We start from the raw sequence: 24210 nt of genomic DNA on the forward strand, positions 1-24210 counted from the left end.
GGGATCAGATGGGATTTCAATCCAACCCACCCCAAACCATTATGGGGTATGGGATCAGATGGGATTTCAATCCCTCCCACCCCAAACCAGATGGGGATCCCATGAGAGCACCCTGGGGTATGGGATCAGATGGGATTTCAATCCAACCCACCCCAAACCAGGCTGGGATCCCATGAGGACACCCTGGGGTATGGGATCAGATGGGATTTCAATCCCTCCTACCCCACACCAGGCTGGGATCCCATGAGAGCGCCCTGGGATATGGGATCAGATGGGATTTCAATCCCTCCTACCCCACACCAGGCTGGGATCCCATGAGAGCGCCCTGGGATATGGGATCAGATGGGATTTCAATCCAACCCACCCCAAACCAGGCTGAGGTCCCATGAGGACACCCTGGGGTATGGGATCAGATGGGGTTTCAGTCCCTTCTACCCCACACCGCCCTGGGTCCCATGAGGACACGCTGCACCCTCTGAGGTAGCCAAGCTCAGAGCCCAGCAGGCGCTTTTCTGCTCCTGCTCTGACTCTGCACTCACATTTCTGCCTTTCCTCCTCTTCCCAGTGCTGTTTCCCACCCTCTGCCTCCATCCAAGAAAAGATTTCCTGAACAAACCAGTGGAAAAAATTGATTTTTCGCTTTGACTGTTCCCTGAGTTACCAGAGAAAACATTTTCTTTTTAAGTAAACCAAAAGTTAACGAGAAAAATCCAAATTTTCATGAAGACACTTTAGGACTGAAAGAAAGAAAAAGGATTTGCTTCCTATGGACTTGAAGCTTTTTGTCATATTGGCTTTTAAGCACATTTTAATGTAAGAATATAATGATTTCCAAAGCAAAAAGCACAGATTCCTCTCATTTTGCAAATATTTTTCTCTCCTTGCTGTTTTTCTCTCTTCTTATTAAGGAATGCCTCTTTCAAGCAGCTGAGCTGCCTCTTAAACAATTCCCCCTTTTATCTTGTCAGCATTGGGAAAATTTAAAAACCTCTCCTTCCTCAAATTGCCATGCTGTGTTTTGTCTCCTTTGGATTAGGTTTTTAAGCAGAAAAAAGTGGAGGTTTTGTGCTATTAAAAAAAAAAAGTGTAAAGATGCTGAAAGAGACCTCGAATTCTTTTAGGAGAATTGTGGAATATCCAGAGTGGGGAGGGATTGGGAGGGATCCAGAGGGATCATTGATCAGCTCCAAAACCCCCCAACAGCCCCACCTTGGCCATCCCTGCAGCGCTGCCCAAATTTCTCCCCCATCCTTCATCTCCCCCATCCCTCCCTCTCACAGAATCATGGAATGTGCTGAGCTGGAAGGGACCCACAGGGATGATCAATGCCAAAGCCAAGCCCTGCCCAGAGCCCCCAGCAAGCCCAGCCTGGGCACCCCTGGAGCTCTGGCAGCCTCGGGGCCGTGCCCATTCCCTGGGCAGCCTGGGCAGTGCCCAGCACCCTCTGGGGGAAGAGCCTTGCCCTGAGCTCCAGCCTGAGCTGCCCCGGCCCAGCTCCAGAACCTTTCCTTGGCACCCAGGATAGATCCCGGTGAGTGGGAGCGTCACAACCCTTCAGGCTACACCTAAACCCCATGGAAAACCCACCAGAAAACCAAATTTTGGGAGGGAGATGGGGCTTGGTGCCTTTGGAGGGGATTTTGGAGAGCTGCCAGCAGCTTTTGCTCAGCTGAGCTCTGCCCAGTCCAGGGTTTGCTCTCCCTCCTTCCCAGCGTCCCACCACGAGGGGGTTAATGGTGTTTGGAGCTGATGGGTAACAGGGCTGTCCCTGGGGGCTCAGAGGGACATTAACCCCCCCCCCCCGCCCCCCGCACTGCTGGTGAAGTTCTGGCTGAAAAACAACCCAAAATTCCACACCTAAACCCCACTTTTTAATTAAAATACCCTTCTGGAGGCAGCATAAACTCCAGTGCACAGGCTGATGCTTGAGGCCTTACATTGGTGTTGCCGGGAGAGCTTGGCGCAGCCAGGATGGGATTTAGTGGGGGGCAGCCCTGCCCGTGGGGGAGTTTGGGATGAGATGGGCGTCAAGGTCCCTTGCAACCCAACCAAAGCACGCCTGTCCTGGATGGCCAAGGAAATTGTATCTGCTTGCCATCTGCATGGCAGCTGTCTCCTGTTCATGGGCAGTTTGCCTTGTCTCTTCCACACCCACTCCTCCCTCCAGGGACACACCTGCTGATAACAGCTATGGAATGTCCCTGCATGGCTGATAAGAACTACAGCATCCCATTGGCAGATGGGAGCCCAGGGGGAGGAGCCAAGCATTCCTACCCGGATAGAATCTGGAGATTCTGGAACACCAGCACGGCTTCTGCACTGGATTGCCCAGAGGAGCAGCAGCTGCCTCTTGCCCTGGATCTGCAGAGGCAGAGACTGCACCTTTCTCCAGGATCCCTGCTCCAGCAGAACCAGCCCTGGCACTGCAGGAGGGCTGAGCCACAATTCCAATGGTTCTGCTGCCACCAGCCTGACCCACAGGGTGTCAGGCTGGGTTCTGACTCTGGCGCTGTTGCTTTAGTTCACTGCATTGTTTATTTTATCCTTTTTTTTTCTTCCCTATTAAAGAACTGTTATTCCTGCTCCCATATTTTTTGCCTGAGAGCCCCTTGATTTAAAATTTACAGCAATTAGGAGGGAGGAGGTTTACATTTCCCATTTCAGGGGAGGCTCCTGCCTTCCTCAGCAGACACCTGGCTTTTCAAACCAAGGCAATGCTATGATCCCATAATTCTGAGATTCCCAGGAGGACTCTGCAAGGAGGGCATCAGTGCCTGCTCAGCACTTCTCAGGACAGGGGAAATCCAGCAGCCAAAGCCCCAGGAGATGCTCCAGTGGACGCTGAGTGGTCAGTCTGGCACCAGCAGCCCTCAGGAAAAGTCTGAGCACCAATTTCTCCCGGCCATGCAAAGCAAACAGACTCAGGAAAACCCCTTTCACTCAAAAATGTAAATTACAGGAATTGTTTGCTTCTATCTAGGAATGGAGCAAAATATTCACACTGGGAGAGCTGGGGGTGCTGCCCTGGAGAGGAGAAGGCTCCAGGGAGAGCTCAGAGCCCTTGCAGGGCCTGCAGGGGCTCCAGGAGAGCTGCAGAGGGACTGGGGCCAAGGATGGAGGGACAGGAGGCAGGGAATGGCTGCCAGTGGCAGAGGGCAGGGCTGGATGGGATCTTGGCAATTGGGAATTGTTCCCTGGCAGGGTGGGCAGGGGCTGGGCTGGAATTGCCAGAGCAGCTGTGGCTGCCCCTGGAGCCCTGGCAGTGCCCAAGGCCAGGCTGGACATTGGGGCTGGCAGCACCTGGCACAGTGGGAGGTGGCCCTGCCATGGCAGGGGTGGCACTGGGTGGGATTTCAGTTCCTTTCCAAACAAACCATTCTGGGATCCTGTGATTCCTGTTTAAGCCCAGCCCTGCTCCACAGAGGTGTGTTCACATTCCAGGCACTGCCCTGGAGCCCTGAGTGAGTTCAGGTAAATTTGGGGCCTTTGTGCAGGGCCAGGACTCCAGGATTCTGGTAGTCCCTTCCTACCCTGGGTAATCCCTGATCCCACATTTTACGTTAAATGAAGGAGCTGCCCTTGGCTCTGTCTGGTGCTCAGGGCAGTAGGAAGTGTCTCGGATTCCTCCTTCCCTGATCCCCTCAACCCCTGCCTGTGGGATCAGTGACTCCTTCCAAAACAAACAGGGAGAATTCTCAGAACTCATCTGAGCCAAGGAAATCCCCTGGCGGGGATTGGGGTCAGGGCTGGTTCAGCAGGGAGCCTTTGTCCAGGGGAATTCCAGCAGGTGAGCCCAGGGAGCTGGGCTGGCCACAGGAACGGGGAGATGTAGGAGCGTTGGGGGGTGGCACGGTGGGGACAGACAGAGAGCAGAGATCTCTGCAGCCAGGGCTGGAACTTGGGGTTTATTGCAAAGGGCCTGGGTGCAGGGCCCTGCTGGGAGCTGCCAGCCACAGCTCAGAGCAGGCCTGAGAGAAGAGAGGGGGAGAGAGGGTGAGAGGGTGAGAGAGTAAAAGGGTAAGAGCACAAATACCAACGTAAATTCCCATTACAATACCATAAACCATCTTCTGTGCTGAATATTCTGATTCTCACTAACCAATCTAGTCCAAGATACAAATCCTACAGCATTTCCATACAGCCTATAAGAATCATTCCATTACCACACTGGGTTACCTTTTAAACCCTACAAACTCCTCTTTGGGCCCCTTCTGCCAAGCTGGCAGGGGCTGCTCTGAGCCTTGGGCCTGTCTGCAAGCAGAGGGGATTGTTTGATCAAAAGGGGATCACCTTCAGCTGGCCATGCCATTGTTTTCCAGTTGTTCAGGAACTGAGGGATCTCAAAGCTTGCTTTCATTTCAATCTCACTTAGAGCTTCCATATTCTCAAAATCTTTTTCCAGACAATCATATTTATAAGGCTTTCCTGTTTCATCTTCCCCAACAGGGGGACATAAGCCCCAGGAAGCCACCACAGCTCCCACAGCAAAGTTCTGGGAGGAGAGCGGGGCAGGGAGGCTCAGAGCAGCTCCTGGGTAAGCCCAGGTGGGGATTTTCTCCTTATTCATCCACTCGTTAACAATCATGTTTAAATATGATAAATCGGCCCCATTTTCTTCATTCTCCTTCAACCAGAAGAAAATATTTTGCTGTTCAGGCTGAGGGAGGCACATCTAGTGCTCTGTGGTGTTCCTGAGTGCCTAAAACCCCAAAAGAGGGAAGGGAAGGGAAGGGAAGGGAAGGGAAGGGAAGGGAAGGGAAGGGAAGGGAAGGGAAGGGAAGGGAAGGGAAGGGAAGGGAAGGGAAGGGAAGGGAAGGGAAGGGAAGGGAAGGGAAGGGAAGGGAAGGGAAGGGAAGGGAAGGGAAGGGAAGGGAAGGGCTACATGGCAACTCCAGTCATTCGGGAAGGGGCTGCACCCAGGCTCAAGAGAGATGGGGATTCAGAGCCCCAGTTCAGAGCCCCAGCTCAGGAGATCCCATGGATGGGCATCTCCAACTCTGTCACATTTTGGTGAAGACAAAGAGGGAAGGGTTTGGATTCCTCCAAAAGCAGCAGAGCAGCCTTTGGGGAACAGCCCCACTCTGAGCATCCCTCTGAAGTGAGATCCCTCCTGGTGGATGTGTGGGGTTTTTCCAGGGGATGGTGTGAAGGGAAGATGTTTTTTAAGGTGGGAATGCCAGGATACTCAGATATTTGTGCCTCCAGTCATAACATTACAGCCATAAGTGGTTTTTGTCCCTAAAACAGTTAAAAAGGAACAGTTTTCCAAAGAGAAAATGTAGTTTTCACTATACATGGCACTGGTTAGGGGATGTCAGTTAAGCTTTTTATATTTATTTTTATTATTTATATTTATTATATATCTTGGTACTGTTTTTCCCACTGGTTGTAATTAACTAATTAACTAAACCAATGAATTGTCCCCATACCAGCACAGAGGGCTGGGCTGTGAAGCAGAAGGACAGGGATTGAACATCCCCACCCCTCTGCTCTCAGGTTCCATGGTGGGAATGGCAGCAAGCAGGGAGCAGGTCCCTGAGCAGAGCCTGAGAGCAGCACAGACCCCAGCCCGCCCCAGGTCGATACCAATCTCTGGTTCCATGATGTCAGATTGCACAATGGGCACCCCAGGGGGGTGATGAAGGTGACACCGAGCCACCAAGGAACCACAGCACTTCTCCTGCTGGCCAGCCTGACCTTCAGAGATCATTTTCCCTGCTCCAACCAGCAGAGCATCCCTCAGGACGAGCCCAGTGGATGTTTTGATTGGCTCCTTGAGGGGCTCAGGCATTGACCTGGCTGTTTAATGGCTCTCCCAAGCACAACCCGAGGAGCCTGTGCAGCCTCAAGCCTGTCCTTGGGGTGTTAAATGACTCCAGCCTCCCCTCAAGGGCCGGGGCCATCTGCTCAGAATGGGGATTGATCCAGCCTGACAGAATTCCACAATTCCAAATAAAAAGCTGCGGCTGAAATTACACATGGAGTGACCTCAAGGCACTCAATTCCTCTCCAAGAGGAGTTTGTTCTTCCAACAGAAAACCCCGTGGACCCAGCCCCAGTGCAGTGTGGAGAGGCCAAGGCAGGACCATGCAGGTCCCTCCTGAGGCTTCCAGGGCACCAGAGAGGCTGCAAAGGGTCTGCAGAGCCCCTTCCTGTTGGAATGTTGGGGGACACAAGAGAGATGATGGACTCTGGACCTGGCTGACAGAAGAGATCTGATAACAGGATGCCTTGGCAAAAGCAAACAGAACTTTGAAAATTAGGCCTGGATTGCAACAGGATTCAATCAAATGAGTTTACTGGAAAAAGAAAATCCCATTAAACTCTGCAAGCAAGGGATGTTGTTATATGCATAAGTTTCTGTTTGTGATTTTAACCTAATCCTTGTAGTGCACATTACCAGTGTCCCTGAAATAGTAAAAAAGTGTTTGTATCCCGTAATAAAATCAGATTCTGATCCCTGAATCAGTCTCCCTGGCTCTCTCCATCACCAGCACTTCCCATCAGGAGCCTGGTGCTGGAAGGGCTGGGACTCACCAGGAGCTGCAGATCTCCACAGGCAGCTCCTCCTGAGCTGGCACCACAAACCCTTCACACACAGAGGGGAGGGAAGGGCTGAGCCCCATGCCCGGCACTGCTGAGCCCTGATCCCAAACCCAACCTCAAGGAAGCTCCAGGAACCTGCAAGTGCTGGAGCCAAACTCTTCCCAGGGGGAAACAAGAGGAGCCAATCCCTCCCAGAGCTGTGGAGGAGACACCTCCAGGGGAGACAAGGGGAGCCAAGCTGCCCCCAGTGCTCCAGGGGGATTCATGAGTTCCTTCCTGACAAGAGAGAATGGTGCAAAGAGGAAATTTGGCTTTTCTGGTCTCCCCTGAAAGCCAAGGAATAAAATTCCAGCTAGGAGGCTGGAGAGCAGCAGGAGAAATCTCAGAGATGGTCCTGGAAGTGCCCCTTGAGGGGGAAAGCGATGGGGTTGGGGAAAGTGATGGGATTGGGGAAGGCAGAAGACTCTACAGAAGGAAAGTGATGAAGATGGCAAAGAGAAAAGCAAGAGCTCCAAGGAAATAAAAAATGAGGGGAAGAAGGAGCTAAAAGAGTTGCAGCAAGTGCACATTTTGTGAATTTCTTTATAATCTCACTCCTTGGTTGAGACAACAAAGCGTGGGACGGATCCAAAAGCTTTGAATCCAACTGCATCCCCTGGAAGGATGGACCTGGCCAGCAGCATTCAGTGTGAAACCAATAAATAAAGGGAAAAATGAGTCAAGGAAGAAATTTTTATAGGGAAAAAAAGCAAAATAAGAGAGTGAAATAATGTCTTGAAAATGGCTGCACTTGGTGTAAAACCTTTTCAAGAGATGGCCAGGAAAGGGAGTCTGATCCATTTGGGAACTTGCAGAAGAGACCAGGCGCCTGTGGATTTATCTGCAGGAAAAGGTCCTGGCAGATACCTGGGACAGAACAGCAGGAAAAGGTCCTGGCAGACCCTGGGAAGGGGCAGCAGGAAAAGGTCCTGGCTGCTGGGGCTGCACACCCTGACACCAAAACCTTGTGGGAATGAGGCAGGGGGCACAGGAGCAGCCTGGGAACACAGCCTGTCCTGCTGGCCCTGGGCACTGCCATCACATCCAGACACAGAATTCAGGCATGGAATTCGTTGCTGTGAGCTCCTGGTGTGTCCCAGCCAGAGGGACACGGGCAGAGCCACAGGAAGTGTAAAATTAAAGCCAACACAGGTTGAGGATGGCTGGCACATTCCCTGGATGGCACAGAGCTTTGGTTTGTGGCTGCCATGCAGAAGGACACGGCCTGAGTGCCCCCAGCCCTCTGTTCTCAGAGTCCATCCTGGGAATGGCAGCAAACAGGAAGAGCAATTGAACATTTTTAAGAAATAAACAGCAGCATTGGACCCTGGCAGCAGCACAGACCCCTGCTGTCCCTTGGCTGTGCTGGGGTGGGGACAAAGCCCCTCCTGTGTGAGCACAGCACGAGGGGTGCAGCACTGAGGGCCCCCTGAGCTGCTCTGGGAGGGGCAGGGGGATTTTCAGTCCTGGTAATGCTGAGCTGCTTCAATCAGGGCCAGGAAGGAATGCAGGAACCCCCCTGAGCAGCCACAGGGACCACCCAGTCCAGGGGAACTGAGGTTCCCATGGCATTGAAGGCAATAAAACCCATCTGCTGAAAATGGCAATGCAAGATGTTTTCAATTGCCATCTGTATGGCAGATTACCTTTGTCAAGTGGGCAGTTTGCCTTATCTCTCTCTGAGTGACCACAATCACTCCTCCCTCCAGGGACACACCTGCTGATAACAGCTATGGAATGTCCCTGCATGGCTGATAAGAACTACAGCATCCCATTGGCAGATGGGAGCCCAGAGGGAGGAGCCAAGCATTCCTACCCGGATAGAATCTGGAGATTCTGGAACACCAGCACGGCTTCTGCACTGGATTGCCCAGAGGAGCAGCAGCTGCCTCTTGCCCTGGATCTGCAGAGGCAGAGACTGCACCTTTCTCCAGGATCCCTGCTCCAGCAGAACCAGCCCTAGCACTGCAGGAGGGCTGAGCCACAATTCCAATGGTTCTGCTGCCACCAGCCTGACCCACAGGGTGTCAGGCTGGGCTCTGACTCTGGCACTGTTGCTTTAGTTCACTGCATTGTTCATTTTATCCTTTCATTTTCATTCCTAATAAAGAACTGTTATTTCCTGCTCGCATATTTTTGCCTGAGAGCCCCTTTAATTTAAAATTTACAGCAATTCAGAGGGGTGGGGAGGGTTTACATTCTCCATTTCAGGGGAGGCTCCTGCCTTCCTTAGCAGACTCCTGTCTTTCCAAACCAAGACACCATCCCAGTGGCTCCCAGGGGTCCCATCTGCCACAGGAGGGTGACAGAGATTTCCTGAGCCCCTCAAATCTCTCATTCTGCTGCTCCCTGAGCCATATCAGGCCACAGCCACGGCAGGGTTGGCCCTGTTTGGCTCTTTGCATCCCCCATCCCTGCCCAAACCTGAGGTGGGCACACAACGCCCACAGCTGGGGCAGAGCTGAGCTCTCCTGTCCAACAAGCAGCTGTCCTCTCCCCAAGCACTGATTTTCCCTCTTGCTTTGCTAGTTTGGCCATCTGCTAACAAGGTATTTTAAAATAAGAGCAAACTTCATCTGGTAGCAGCAGAAAAACCACAAGCACAGCCTAATGAAAGCCTTTTTCTAACACACAGAAACCAAGAGCACCCAACAGCAAGGGCAGAACAAAATCCTGCTGGACATTGCTTGCACCAATTTGGCCCCCTCTGCAACACCCAGGAAGGATGATCTTTAATTGCAACCCCCAGACACATTGCTTGTGAGCTATTTTTAAAAATTTTAAAGAGATAAACAGCAGCTTTAGACCAGTGCTGAATTCCTGAGGCGCCCCCTGGATTACCTGGAGCCAAGGTTTAAGATACACATCAAATTAAAGCCTTGCATCCATTCTGGTTTGAGCTATTTCAGTTGGGTGGGATGGAAATCACATGAACAAAACGCTTCTTTAGTTCCCCACCCAAACCCCAGGCATCAGGAAAGACCTGCCCAGAGCCTCCTCAGAATGGGAACAACCATCAGGACCATCACTGGCAGGAGAAGGCTCTGGAAAGGTTGAGCAGATACAGAGTGCACCTGCATCACCTCAGAGACAGCTGCGAGATGGATTTGTGCTCTTCACTCAACCACCCACTCAGAAAAGAGATCCAGGTGACTGCTGACTTAAAGACAGCTCAAAAATAGGAAATTATTGCACTCCAGATGTGGAGGGCTGAGTTTTATAACAGTGGCTGTGGAAAATAAACTGAAATCCAGCTCCATCTGCTCACCTCCAGTGGCACCTTGCCATCATTGTAACAACTCCACACAAGTGTGAGACACAAGAAGAGAAATAAAATGAGACACTCACCCTCCTTCAAAGATCTTGATCCTCACCGGCTCCCCTCGCTTGGTCACAAGAGCCTCTTCTTCTGATTTTCCCCTTTTCTCCTCTTCCTTCTCAGCTCTAGTTATATCTTTTCGACCTTCATTAGAAAGGAGCGAAGGCAAATGAACCTATCTCCCCAAAAGAGCAAAACAATCCATGATTACAGACAGAATCACTGGCAGGACACACAGAGCAAACAGCCCCAGCAGAGCCAGCGCTGCGCCAGCACTGATCCTGACACCAGGGGCTGGAATTGGGGCACCCCCCCCAACAAATGGGGCCCTGCTGCTGGATATGGGGCCCTACTGCTGGATTTGGGGCCCTGCTGCTGGATTTGGGGCCCTGCTGCTGGATTTGGGGCTCTCAGGGTTGTGGGGGATTTGCTGTAACCCCTGACTGATAGAGGGGCCTTTTTTGAGCCGGGTCTTGATGGGGTCTCTCTGGTGTCAAGATGAGCCCAAGGTGTTAGAAAATCTCTTTTTTCCCAGCCCCAGGACCAAGGAAGGAGTCAGGATTCCTCTGTTCTGGTTTTCAAGGTTGTTTATTATTTCTTTTCTATAACATTTGAGAGGAATAGTGGATTTGTCTTTCCAAACCAGCTGTGGGTCTGCTGGGAGATAAAACCAGCACTGGGAGATAAAAGAAGCAATGGGGAGGATTCCACTGATTGATGAATGGAAAAAGATATTTGATTTTACAAATAAACTTTAGGTTTGCTGATAAATGAAATTGGACATTGAAAGATGAAAGAAACAATGGGGAAGAAAAACCCCTAAATTCTGTAAGAATTAACAACCAAAAGGGAGGGTTGTACATTAGAGGGGAATCTTTGGGATCAGGTGTATTGGGGAGTGTGAACCTCTCAAGTGCCTCAGAAATGGGGAAAGAGAGAAGGGAAATGCAGCTGGAAATTGGGATAAAAAGGAGGCTGCACCCTCCAAAAACTGGAGAGACCCCAGGGGATGCCCCATGGCCTCTGCCTTGATTGGAATAAAGTAAAAGGACTCCTCTGTCTCCTTTCTGGACATAAACCTCTGGTGTTTGTGGATTCATTTTCCTGGCACATTCTTTCTCTGACCTGCCGAGGTCTGTCTGGCAGGTTGGGTTGTGGCACACTGACCGCCTTGGGGTGGTGTTATCTTTTTATACTAAAAACTACCTGTACTTTATTTACAATAATTTTCCAATACCTATCACCTATGTTAGACAGTCTGTCTCTAAACCAGTCCAGAAGTGCCACCATCACAGCAGAAGATGGAGGACAAGAAGAAGAAGGACAGGACATGCCCAGATTCCTCCATTTTGCCTCTTGAACCCCCATTCTAAAACCCCAAAATTCTACATTTTCACCCTGTGGCAAATTCACTATCATTCTACTCAAACTCTTGTGGCTTGTAAATCCTCACACAGAGTTAGTAATTGTTTCCATGGGGTAAAATGGAAGGCACAGGTGGTTTTGACTCTGTTCCAAGGTCTCTGAGCCCCTGCCAGGGTCTCAAGTCACCCAGGGCAATCAGAGAAATTTCCTGGGTTCCAACAAGGTCTCATAAGTTTTTGAAGATTTATATTACACTTAAGATAGCTCAGCTACTTTAGAAGGCATAAAATTAGCAGGATGGCTTTTGTGGTAGTGTTAGAAATAAAAAAGTTTTAATAAAAGGTAAAATAAGAAAACTCTTTACAGAGAAAAACCGAGCCAGGTGCAAGAGGCTCTTGCTCTTGGTAAAACACTTCACAAAAGCAATTCGTTTCTTTGTTTTCTTCTTTTTCTAGTAAATTCATGGCTTCTGTCCAATTGGCTATCCTTAAGTTTGAGGTGAAGTTTCTTAGGTCTTATGAGGTGTCTTTTTTGCTAATTGAGGAAAGAAACTTTTGGGCTTTTATCCTTTTTAAGGAGACAAAGGATAGTTTTGTCACTCTGTCAACACACAAAATATTCCTGCATCTGACACGTTTTTTAATTGCTGCCTCCAGGTTATCCAGCTCTTGCCACCTGGAAAAATGAAGGATGAAGAGAAGTGGCTGGGGTGACCCTGAGCATGTGGAGTGTCTGTTCCCAAATCTCTGTCCCTGGAAAATGCTCTCTCTGAAATGCACATCTGAAAGGTCTGGAGAGGGGGCATCTGCAGAATTTGTACATTGAACCCCCAGGTTTACCCCACATTCACACACATTCACACAAATTTGGGTTTCAGCCACCTCAGCCTGACATAAATCAGCATTCCTGGGTGATTTCCTTTCGCTGCCAAGGGCACAGCCCAGAGAAAGCCACAAAACCCACGGGAGAAAAGAATCCTCCACCTCCCCACACGTTCCCAGGGCCAAATCTGCTTTTAAATTGCCACTTCACTGTTAAATTGCCACTTGTTGAGGGGGTTTTGTGTCTCAACCTTGTCCAGCCCAAGGTTTAAGTCATGCCCTGACACCTCACCTACACGATGAACGTTGTTTGTTATAGGATGGACCTGAACATCAAAGCTGCCTCTGTGGGTGGGATGAGGGAGAGCTCTGCACACCTGGAACGAAATGTTGGGATGTCCTAAATCCTGGGACAAAGCCAGGGAGAGCTCTCCACACCTGGAATGGAATAATGGGATTTTGCCCTCTAAATCCTAACAAAACAAATGCAGGTGAGCTCTCCAACCTGGAATTCTAATAGGATTTAGCCCCCTAATAGGATTTAGCCCCCTAAATCCTAATAGGACATACCCAGGGAGAGCTCTCCACACCTGGAATGGAATGATGGGATGTCCTAAATCCTGGGACAAAGCCAGGGAGAGCACTCCACACCTGGAATGGAATAATGGGATTTTGCCCCCTAAATCCTAATAGGACATACCCAGGGAGAGCTCTCCAACCTGGAATGAAATGTTGGGATGTCCTAAATCCTGGGACAAAGCCAGGGAGAGCTCTCCACACCTGGAATGGAATAATGGGATTTTGCCCTCTAAATCCTAACAAAACAAATGCAGGTGAGCTCTCCAACCCGAAACAAAATAATGGGATGTTGCCCCCTAAATCCCAACAGGACAAAGCCAGGGAGAGCTCTCCAACCTGGAATGAAACGTTGGGAGGTTGGTCCCCTACAGCCCCCCAGGGATCTCCAGAGAAAGGAAAGCAGAGCCTTTCCCCCAGGTCACCTCTCACACAGTCTGACATGCAGCTGAGTCCATATCCGGGATGAGGGTCCTGGATCCATATCCTCACATTCTCTGTAACTGATGGAGGGCTGCAGGCAGCTGAGAGCAGTTTTCAGAGGGGTTTTGGCCTGCAGGCAGCCCCTGAAGGCTGAAGCAGAGCTGGGCACCCTTGGCTCTGGCTGGCAGGGATTCACCTGCCTCACCTCAGCCTGGTCTGTGGGGGATGAATCACCCCAGTGGAGCCTCCTTGTCTCCCCTGGTTTTGGGGGAAGCCACAGAGTGAGCAGCTCCAACAGAATCCTGCAGAATCCAGGGGGAGTTTTGGGGGAAGCCACAGAGTGAGCAGCTCCAACAGAATCCTGCAGAATCCAACAGGGATTTTGGGGGAAGCCACAGAGTGAGCAGCTCCAACAGAATCCTACACAATCCAGGGGGATATAACCCAGCCTTCTCAGCTGCTGGAACTACCACGGGATGCTCAGCAGGAGGAGGGATGGACTCACTCAAAAGTTGCTTTGCAAAGCTGGGGTGAAGCATTTCAAATTTGCCCAGGAATTTCAGGAGCTCAGCTCAGAGCATTAAATGCACCCAGGGCTTGGGGCCAGGTCAGCCCCATGGCCACACCATCCACACACCCATCCTAGAAGCCTCCTGGGAGTGGTCCCTGTGTAGTCCTGTGTCCCTAAAAGTGCCAGGAATTTCATGACAAAAAGCCCAGGGCAGTGCCAGGAGCCATTGGAACCATTTAATAGCAGGAATGGTCTTGAGCTGGTGGCTGTGGGCATGGAGATGACAGTGAGGAAATCAGCAGCAGGAGACACTCAGAACCCTCAAAAATTAAACTTTTAGGGTTGTGACTTCACCTCCTGATGGTAGCTACGGGCTCAGAGCACTGCTAGGGACAACCTTCCCAGGTTTACTGAGGAATACAAAACAGTTGACTTGCTAGATGTAGCATGAGGTTTATTTATTGCAACTTTTGAAAGCACAAAAACATTGACAGATGAAAGGCACCAGAGAGCCAAAATCATACAGTCACTACTATCCCCTTTTACAGTCTTGTTGGAATTTACAGAGAGTGCAAGCCCCAGTACAGTGTCACCAGCCATCCCTACATGCACGCTGGAGCACGCAGCCACTCCAGAATTCCAGAATTTTCTGCTCAGCAAATCCCACTGGAAATTTAAACCCCAAGGCAAGGACGGAGACAGCACGTACAGAACTACTGTTTGCTGCATGCATAACTGTACAAAACACCAGAGCTTTTTACATCTCCTGGGAGGCCCAGGGACACCCTGGAGTTACATGGAGGAGGGAACAGGGAGGGCAAGGAGCCAGAGCAGAGTTAGCTGAGGGCTGGGCTCCAGCCCTGGAGTGATGCTACTGCTGCTGCACCTCCTGGCAGCTGCTGCTTCCCTACCCGTGTTTCACACCCTGCACGGAGGATTTCACCCCCACTGATCACAAATTAATGCTGTGCTTGGCAAGAACTCGGTTTATCTCTGCTTGCTGCAGCTCTCAGGGCTCTGCCGGCCACGTGGGAGCAGGGCTGGGTTAGGATCTGCTGGTGCCAGGTGAACTGGGCAGGGTGAACCCTTCACAAACTGAGCCATGGGAACCTGAACCTGCACCACCAGGCAGCTTGGAGGGGTTGGCTAAGGGGGTTTGGAGGCTTTGGGGGAAATGCATGCAGTGAAATGTGGGTTTGGATGAGTGAGGGCTGAACCCTTTAACCCTTTAACCCCTGTTTAACCTTTCCCTTCAGGGAGGGAGGGTCTGGTACCTCTGGACACTCACTGGGTGTGGGTTTTAGCACCATGGCAAAGAGCAGGGCTCAGAGCAGCACAGGCACTTCCTTTAGGGATTGAAATCCAGGGTGCTGCGGCACCACTCGGATAAAACCCTTGGAGAAATCGTGCATAAATCTCAGCGTGGTTATTGCACTGCTCAGGTAATTATCTGCCCCCATGTCCCTAGAAATCTGTCTCTTGGATTTCTGCAGGAGAGTGATGGAAATGCTGAATAGAAATAAAGATTTATTGAATCAAAGTGATTCTACTGTGTATTTTAAGACATATTTATAAGCAGCAGCTGCAGCAGCGATTATGATAAATTTAATATTCAGAGTTCATTTCATGACACAGAACTAAAATGAATAATCCATCAATATAAATTGACTTGAGATGAATATCAAATTGCAAAATCTTTAGAGCGATTCTGTTTGCTAATCTACATGAACATGATCTGGATTAAAGGGATCTGTTTGGTTCAGCATTAAGCAGGAAGGGTAAAGTCTGGCTTTAAAATGAGATACATAAAATTAGGCAGCTCACAGGAGAGTCTTAAAGACTTCTGTGCCCGTGTGGGCAATGCCTTGGGGGAGCCCTGCCCCTGGGAAGCCACTGTGAAGTCTTAACTCTAAAACCAGGCATAAAATATCCTTAAATACCTGGAAAAGCAGGTGGACAGCTATGGACCAAACGGACCAAACCACAGGGGTGTTTAACAAAATGTGTCTGACCAGCTGAGGCACTTTTATAAATGTCACTGTCAGCCTTTGTGCTTCTTCAGGGGCCTAAATACACTTGCAAATCTCCCTGTAATATTTTTTAAATACTTTTAAGCATGCCTCTCCATGTTCATTAATGTGAGATGAGCAGATGCACAACCAGACAGAATCCCATTTCCCCAAGGTAATCCTTTCTCTTCGTTTCTAACATGCAAAATGCAGGGAATTATAACAGCGTTTAAACAAAAAAAAAAAAAAAAAAAAAAAAAGAAAAAAAAAAAAGAAGTTGTAAAGCTATTTCAAATATCAAGACAAATGCAAATGAAGTCTAATCCTTTGTGCTGGAGCAGTGGTGGTTGGTGGGGTGGTGGTGGTGATTCCTACTTTTTGGGCTACAAAGCAAGTAGGAACTGGAGAACAGAAACCTGGCCTGGCAGCAGGCTCTCCTGCCTCCTGGGCTGGGCTTTCGGTGGGGTTTGGGCTCTTCACTCTAAGAGCTTCACTGAGAACAGGCGCTTCCCACAGCGCCAGCGGGACGAGTAAACCCCGACCACGCTCAGCACAGCCACGCCCAGGCCCTCAGCCCCCTCTACCCACGCATCCAAATGGATCAGGAGAAAGAGATAGGATTGCATTACCTCGGTCATTTTGGGCTTCCTGGAGCCGGCCGGGACCAGCCTGCCCGCCTCAGGCCGCGGCGCGGTGGCCATGGTGTAGGTCTCCTTGCTCACCTTCTGCTTGGACCTCAGCAGGGCCAGGGCTGCCTTGGTGGACACCCCGGGCAGGTTGGGGTTGTAGAGGCTGATGCACCAGCTGGCGTACACCGAGGAGCGCCCATCCGCTTGCTGGGTGTGATTTGGCTTGATGTAGTTTAAATAGCACCAACTGACATTAGTGGTTGTGTGGAGACTGGGGAACTGCAGGACCTTCTTGGTGTCGGTGCCTTCCCGAGCCTTCCCCGCGCCGGCGGCGCCCTCGGGCACGGGGGCAGTGCTGGCAGGGGTTGGTGGAGGCTGCTCCACCGGTTCTTTGGAGTCTTCCTTCTTGACGGGCTGCAGAGGCTCCTGGCTGAGGAACTGTTTGCCAGCTGGCTGCTCGTACTCCTGCAGTGCCTCAAAGCTCGGGGAACCCGGCCGGGACGCTGCCTGCTGGGAACTGCTCGGGGTTTCCTTTGGCTCCGACTGCTCCACGGACACGCTGGGTGGTGTCTCAACCTCCACCCTGTCTTGGCTTTCTGCAAGGAAGTGAGATTTATCCTGCTTTTTCCCTTCCTCTACTGCACTGGGTGGCTTCACCACTTCCAGCTTCTCCTCTGCTTCAGACACTTCCTCCTCCTTCACTCTCTTCTGCTGCTGTGTCTCCATGGTCAGCTCCAAACTGCCAGCTGGGGACAGCATCCTTTTGCTGCCCCCAACTGTGGAGGGGCCCCCTTCCAGGCCGAGGACGCTGTCTGAGGGGCAGGTGAGGGGCATGTAGCCCTTTCTTTCTGGCAAGGGCAGGGGAACTCTCAGGTACGGGCTCTGGAAAAGGCTTCTCTGCTCCTCTGTGATCATCTGGGCCAGGTCAAACCCCAGCCCGTGGACATCAGCGCTGCACACCAGGGCGCCCTTGGGCTGTCGGTCATCGAATTTGGGGAGGACGATGGTGGAGGAGCTGCACTGGGACTGTGTGACCAGGATCTGGGAGAGCGTGGTGTACATGGCGCTGCCGTAGGAGGGCATGTTGGTCTGGATGCGGACGGGGACAACCAGGGACACCATGGGCTCTGTCCGGGTGGGGACGACGAGCTGGGTCACGGTGACAGAGAGCGCGGGACTCGCTGCGCAGGTCAGAGGGTGCAACCTGCTGTCCGAGTCATAATCCGTGCACGGGGACAGGCTGGAGCTTCCTGCTGCCGAGAACAAACTGGATTTGATCTGTGGCAAATGTCCACCAGCATCACCTGGCAAGTGGAGGGCAAACTGAGACTGAAGAGGCAGGAAGAAGGCTGAGGGGATCGGGGAGGAGCCAGGGTAGTGCACGGGCAGGAACGAAGGGTGCCTGAAGGACACCTCGGCGGGGTGAGACATCAAGGGAGGAGCGATGTGGAGCGGGCCTGGGTGGATGAGCGTTTGCGGGAGGGGCAGCGGTGGGGTCTGGAATATGGAGGGAGGGATCTGAGGCATGGAGAACTGGGCAGAGAGGATGTCAGACATGGTGTGTGCAGCGAAGAGCTCTGCAGACTGCCCCGGCTGTGGCAGGAGGTGCTGGTAGGGGAATATGGAAACCTGAGGGGCCATGAAGTGCTTCTCGTGCAGCGTCAGCTGTGGCACGGGGTGGTGGAACACCTGCAGAGCCTCTGTGTATGGCGGGCTGTAGGATGGCTCGGGGCTGTCCTTTGGCTGGCTCTTGTCACTCGGGTAGGTGCCGTGAGAAGGCAAAGGGGAGGATGTGGTCGGCTGATGGGGCAAACTCGTGGCAGGAGATTTACTTGAAGAAGGAGCTGGATCCTCCGTGTCCGGCCAGCCCAGCGGGGCCGGGTCTGGCTCGTGCTCAGGGTGCCTGGTGAGGGATGCCTGCCGCACCAGGAAGCATTTCCTCCTCTCCTGGGGGGCCGAGGAGGTGGAGGGGCCGGGGGTGGAGGCAGGAGTGGACGACAAACTCCCGTAGTCGAAGGATTTGCTGCGAGTCTCTGACATCTGGGAAGGGTGGGACACGTTGGGCGTCTGCTCGGAAGCAGATCTCCGCATTTCCCTGGAATGGTGATGGTGGCTGGGGACCATCAGCATATGGGAGCCAACACCAGGAGGTTTTGGGTGGGATTCGGAGGGCTGGCTACTCGACTCTGGCTTGGTGTGGTCATCCCGGTCAAAGGAGATTGAGTGGCTGGAGCCGTGGGATAGGCTGCTCTCCTGACTGGGGCTCCGGGTGAGAGAGACGGACTCAAAGCTGGACTCCCCGGAGGACTGGGCCATTTCTGCCAGCCGGAGCCGCTTCTTCTTGGGTGGGAGCTTCTCTGCAGGGAGCTGGGAGAGAGTCTGGCTCCTCTGCGGCCACTGGAACTCCTCGGTTTTCTCTGGCTCCTTTGGAGGAGGTTCTGGCTCTGTTTCTGGTCTGTCCGGCTCTTCCGTGACCAGAATCTCGGGGACCTGGATGTTGGGCTGGCGGACGAGCCTGGGCTGCAGGGAGTGAGGGGGGCGGCTGTGCTGGGGCGTGGGCTGAGATGGGAACTGGGACAGGGGCTTGTCCTCTTCCAAGCTGCTGGGCTGCTCGATGGAGTCTGACTTCTCAAAGGAGCTCGTGTGCTGGATCACAGAGATCTCCTTGGAGGTTGTTCTCCTCTCCTTGCCCTCTGCGCTCGAAGCTGGTTTGGTGTTCCTGGAATGGAAGCTGGCACTGGCCTCGGAAGGTGCAGATTTTCCCGAGTCTGCTGGTGACTTCATGGATTCACGGGTCAGGTTTAGAGCCACCTCAGATGAGGCCAGGTTTGCAAACTGAGTGCCTGGGCCGGTGCTGGAGGAGGGGGTGTCAGACACTTCAAAAGATGGAGGCTCCTCGTCATCCCCGAGGCTCTTCTCCTTCCGCCTCTTGCGCAGCGGGGTGAGCTCCAAGGTGCTGCCCAGCTTGTAATGCATCATCTGGGGCCACACGTCGGGATCCGCCGCGCTCTTCTCCGGCTCTGAGGAGGTGTGGGACGTGGCAGAGCGGGGCTTGGAGAGCTGCAGTTCTGAGCAGTAGTACTTCTTGTGGGCCTCATAGTTGTCCCTTTTCTTGTAGCGAGCGCCGCACACGTTGCACTCGTACATGAACCCTTTCGCCTTCGGGCCCTTGCGGGACTTTTTGGTAAGATCGCTTTCCTTGGTTTCAGGCTCCTCGGGAGGTTTGGGAACAGTTTCTTTGCTGGCAGAGCCGACCTCCTCTGAGACGTATTCCACTCCCAAGGGTAGCTCGATAGCTGGTTGGCGTTTTAGCATTCGAGGGTGGGAGGAAAACGCTTGGCTGCGGCTTAAGACTTCCGGCTCCATGATGTGATCATCGAATGAGTAGCTACCTCTAAAGGTGTGTGGGGAGCTTATAGTGCATGCAGCAGAAGGCATTGAGTGGCTTCTTAGGAGAGGCACTGTCTCTGTGGCACTGTGGGATTGCTGAAGTGACAACAATGATTGTTCGGGCTTCATTTTTTCACCGTGGGATGCCAGGACTTTCGCTGCATCCAGCTGGCTGCTGGAGCCAGACTTGATATCGAACTGAAACGGTTCTCTGTACGCACCAGACTTTGGGGATTCAATGCTGCTACGCCTCGAAAGAGAGCTTCTTCTGGGCTTCACGCTGTCGATTTCACTGGTATCCACAACAGCTTCGTTAATGGTAATTAGCTTAGTGATGTGTTCGATCACCTGTGTTCTAGGCACAGACAACGGGACCATGCTGGGCTTCTCATCGCCAGACAGGTGTGGGAACCCCTGGGTTGTGTTTGCAGCCAGTGCCGCCGTCCTCTGCCCAATCCTCCCACACTTCCCGAAGATGATCTCGGCGTAGGATTTGGCGTTGGTGTTGGGAGGGCTGATCTGCTGCTCCGCGCTCTCGGATCTGGAGAAGTACCCGGACTCCGTGCTGCCTTTGCTGCCGGGGCTCAGGAACGCCTGCTCGTCGATCACCTTCTTGCGCTCGCTCAGGCGCAGCGCCAGCTTCTGCTTGATGGTGTGGGTGTCCTCAGACTTATGGCTCAGGGCGTGCTCCGACGACGGCTCCACGAACTGGGAGCTGTCCTCGAGGGACTGGGACATGCTGGAATGGGACAACGAGCAGCGGTCGTGGCTGGAGCCTTGGCTCCCCGCGCTCAGCAGGCTGCTGGAGAGCAGGGTGTGCTTCTGCCTGGGCGACAGCTCCACGGTGTGCCCCGACATTGCTGCCGTCTCCTCCTCTGAGTCCGTGCTCTCCCCTTCCGTTGGCTCCTCGAAGTCCTCCCCACCGATGCGCTCCATCTCCAGGCTCGATGGGTACATCTCTGCTCCGATCCCTGAGGCCAGCCCAGCTTTGATCCGGTGAGCATGGGACTTCCTGTGTTTGTACAGATTGCTCTTGGTCTTGAAGGAGAAGCCGCATGGAATGCAAGGGTAGGGCCTCTCGCCCGTGTGGGACCTGATGTGTTTCTGGAGCACGCTGGGCTTGGCGCAGGGCCTGCTGCAGTACTGGCAGATGTACTTGCCCGGCTTCTGGGGCTTCTTCTCCTTCTTGTGCACCTCCTCAGCTTGCTTCAGGGACACCTGGGCGGGGCGGGGGATGAAGACCTTCTGCACGGCCGGCATGTCCTCTGTGGGAATGATGGGCGAGTGGGACGGGAGGAGCTGGCCGTGGTGGGCGTGCAGCCCGGGGGACGGGAAGGAGCCAGAGGGCCCTGGCCTGACTGGATCAACTAGCTGCCATGTGGGACCTTCCAGGACATGCTCCGGCTTCCCCGGGGACATAAATGCTGGTGCCAGTGCGTGCTGCTGAAGCTGCGGGACGTGGGCGGGGTGGTCAAAGGAGGAGGGCTTGGGTTGTTTCTGGTGGCCGGGCTTCTCCTGAGGGTCCTCTCGTGGAACGGGCAAAGAGCCGGAAAAGTGCTGCTGCGAGATGATATCTTGGAGAGGGGTTCCTTGGGAAGGAGCAGAGCTGCCCTGGTACGTAGTTGGGGATGAAATACTGCCTTGGAAAGCCTCTCCTTTGGGAAGCCTCTTTCTTGGACTTTCCTCAGCCTTTTTTGTGCTCTTCTGGCTTTGTTCAGGATCCATGACCTTAAAAGGGTCTTTGAATGCTATTTCGGGAAGGTTTTGGCAGGCTTCATTTAGGAATAATAAAGGTCTCCTCTGTAGATTCCCTGTTTTGCCTGCATTTGCTACGAAGCTGGAGCCGCCAGGAGATGGTTGTTGATTTAAGATTTTACTAAAGTGTCACTAGTTGCTATTTGATTCAAAAAAAAAAACGTTTCAAGGTCAATAAAGTTCACATTGGTAACACATGACAAACTACTTCAAAGAGAGAAAACTTTCCAAAACTTTCAGTCCAAATATTTTCCTTGTGAACTTGGTTAAGGCTTTAAACCTTGCCATTTTATTTCAGTTGACAGTGGCAAGCCTTCAAAGTCAAGATGCAACCCACAATGTGTCTCTTGTTTGTTATGCAAACCTTTGAAAACTTGAGACTTTAGTGCTCATCTCAGAAAGATCCTTTTTTATTTTTTTTTCTCTCTCTCTCCTGTGCAAGGAAAATAACACTGAACGGTGGATGTCCCCCTGTGTCTTCCTTCTGTTCCACTTTGGAGTTCAAAAGCCTTGGAAAAGTATTTCCCACATTTCTGTAATTACATACAAAAGAAAAACAGACAAAAAAAAAAACTTTTTTAGCTTTTGTGTGTAAGTAATTAACCGCTGCTCATTCTGGGGGGCGGGGTTAACAGTAAATATTTTGTACACAAATAATTCAGAACAACTCATTGAATGTCTGCCTAAACCGAAACATAAATTGCACTCAGGCAAACCTCAGGGACTCGGTTTAATGCTCACAAAACCTGGCTCTGAGGCAGCAACCAAAGACAGGAACTTGAAACAGAGACAGTTTGGAAAAATGAATTAAAACGCTTTCAAACTCGAGTTCCTCCTAATCTCCTGCAAACATTTAGGGGTTTAAAGTTTTTATAATTGTATTTCCCTTCCAAACCGACTGACTCCAAAGCCCTGCCTCACACCTCTTACATCCCTGACAAATAACAAGGCATCTTCTCTGGAAAAAAGCTGCTCTTGAGCTGTGCTAATCTTCAGCGTTACCTACAACAAAGGCAGGTAAAGAGGAGCTTTTATTGAACTGTTGCCTCTTTAATTTCCTGCCTTTTGTCACCAAACAAAGGTGCAAATCCAATTTCTGTGGCACACACGTGGGGTGTCATCCTGGGCTGTTTCTAAAGGGAAACTCCCTTGAAATGAGTGTGGATGGGACCTCTCAAACCCTATTAACCACCCTGAGCAAACACAGCTCCTGATGGGACACTCCGGGAGGGAATTGCACTGGAATTGCACCCTGACCACACTGGAGTCAGCCAGTGTCTCCAGGAGATGGAGTGGAAATGGGTGGGATGCTCTGAAGGAAAAGAAGGGAGGCGCTTTCTAAATTAAATGATAGGTGTGATTTATAATGACAAATAAATTATTATCCTTCTTTTTGAAGGTATTGCCTGCCCTGTGGTGTGGTGCCTTACTAGGACTGGATTAATTAGAGGAAATCACTCCAATCCCTGAGTTCCCAGGGGATGGGGCTGAAGTGCCAGTCCAGCAGAGCAGGGAGGAGCAGGGGACTGAGATTTGAGCTCAGCCATGGCCCAGCTTCCTCCTGCAGGGTGAAGAGCCAGCAGGAGAATCCACAAAGTCCTCCAAGGATTCCTCACTGCTCATTCACTCCTACAGCCCTGTGGAGTCAGTGAGAAAAGGGACCTGGAGTTGAAGGGGATTTAGCTGAATTTAGCAGTGTAATGATACTGGGACACCCTGGGACACAGCACAGACTCGCTGCAAACTGCCACCTCAGATGGCCAAATGGAGGGTGCAGGTCCTGGGACACATCTCCCTCGTGGAGAGAGGCAGGGACCCAGTGGGGACAATGGATCCCCCATGAGGGGCTCGGCTCAGGGACATGGGTTCCCCTGAGATGTCATTTTTTACTGGCTGGATAAGTCCAGTCCACCTGTGACACCGCACCTCAGGGAAAGGACACAAAATCAGTTCGAGCCTTGAACTTCACCTTTTTTTCCTCAAATCCAGGTCCTGCTCCCTTCCAGCACCAGCTTCAAACCTTCCCAAGACCTGCAGAGCACCTGCTCTTGCCCTGACTTGCTGAGGAAGTCAGGCTCCTTGCTGGGAGAAGGATTCAATTACATTTTGAAAGCCCTTTTCAGAGAGCCCTCAGTGCTGACTAACCCTGGCCGTGGTCTGGGCTAGACTTTGAGCCCAGCATTTATTCAAGATCAAAGGCACTCGTGGAGCTGATTTATCACCTTGATTTCTGCACAGATTGCTGGGGTTTGCCCCACTCGTGACACACAGAGCTTTTTAACCTGGGAGATTGGATTTAAGCAGGGACAGAGAACATTAACTGGGTAGAAGTGGACTTAAGCAGGGATTTTTTCAGCAAGAGCAGAGTGAGCTGCCACAAACTCAAATATTCACATTTAAGAACTCCCAACTCAACCTGAACAACATTATAACACTGAATTTTCTCCTATAGGCCACATATCAATTCCTAAATGTTTAATAATTATGCTTGCAAAGAAAATTCTTGAGTTAATTCAATATCACCCCAAATGTTCAGACCATCCTCATTCTCCTCTGCTGAACACATGGCCCCCAGCTGATTTTTATTTTTTTAGGAATTCTGCACTATTCAAGAACAGACCAACAAACAAACACACCTGGCTGCCCACAGCAGCAAGCAGGGCCATTCCAGGCCAGTCCAGGCTACTCTAGACATCTTTATTCCATTACTGGGAATGAAGCTCCTGGAATGCCAGTGGCAAAGGATAATTCTCATGACTGGATGCAGTTAATCCAGGCTGAGACTTCTCCAAGAAAAATTTAACAGTGCAACAAAAAATGGGAGAAA

At 51.6% G+C, this 24210-nt stretch overlaps 1 protein-coding gene across 1 annotated transcript in view; it reads right to left on the bottom strand.

Annotated features, from left to right (window-relative positions):
- The window catches only part of HIVEP3 (HIVEP zinc finger 3), a 75484-nt gene extending 53893 nt beyond the window's left edge, over positions 1 to 21591 (bottom strand). The window contains exons 1-2 of the mRNA XM_066565024.1: positions 16239 to 21591; positions 9934 to 10079 (exon numbers count right to left, since the gene is read on the bottom strand). Of these exons, the coding sequence (XP_066421121.1) occupies positions 9934 to 10079; positions 16239 to 21353 (5261 nt within the window). The 5' untranslated portion in view covers positions 21354 to 21591. The remainder of the gene's footprint in view (positions 1 to 9933; positions 10080 to 16238) is intronic.
- Between the last annotated feature and the right edge of the window lie 2619 nt (positions 21592 to 24210).

Source organism: Molothrus aeneus, chromosome 23 (assembly GCF_037042795.1).
Source record: "Molothrus aeneus isolate 106 chromosome 23, BPBGC_Maene_1.0, whole genome shotgun sequence".
Taxonomy (NCBI): domain Eukaryota; kingdom Metazoa; phylum Chordata; class Aves; order Passeriformes; family Icteridae; genus Molothrus; species Molothrus aeneus.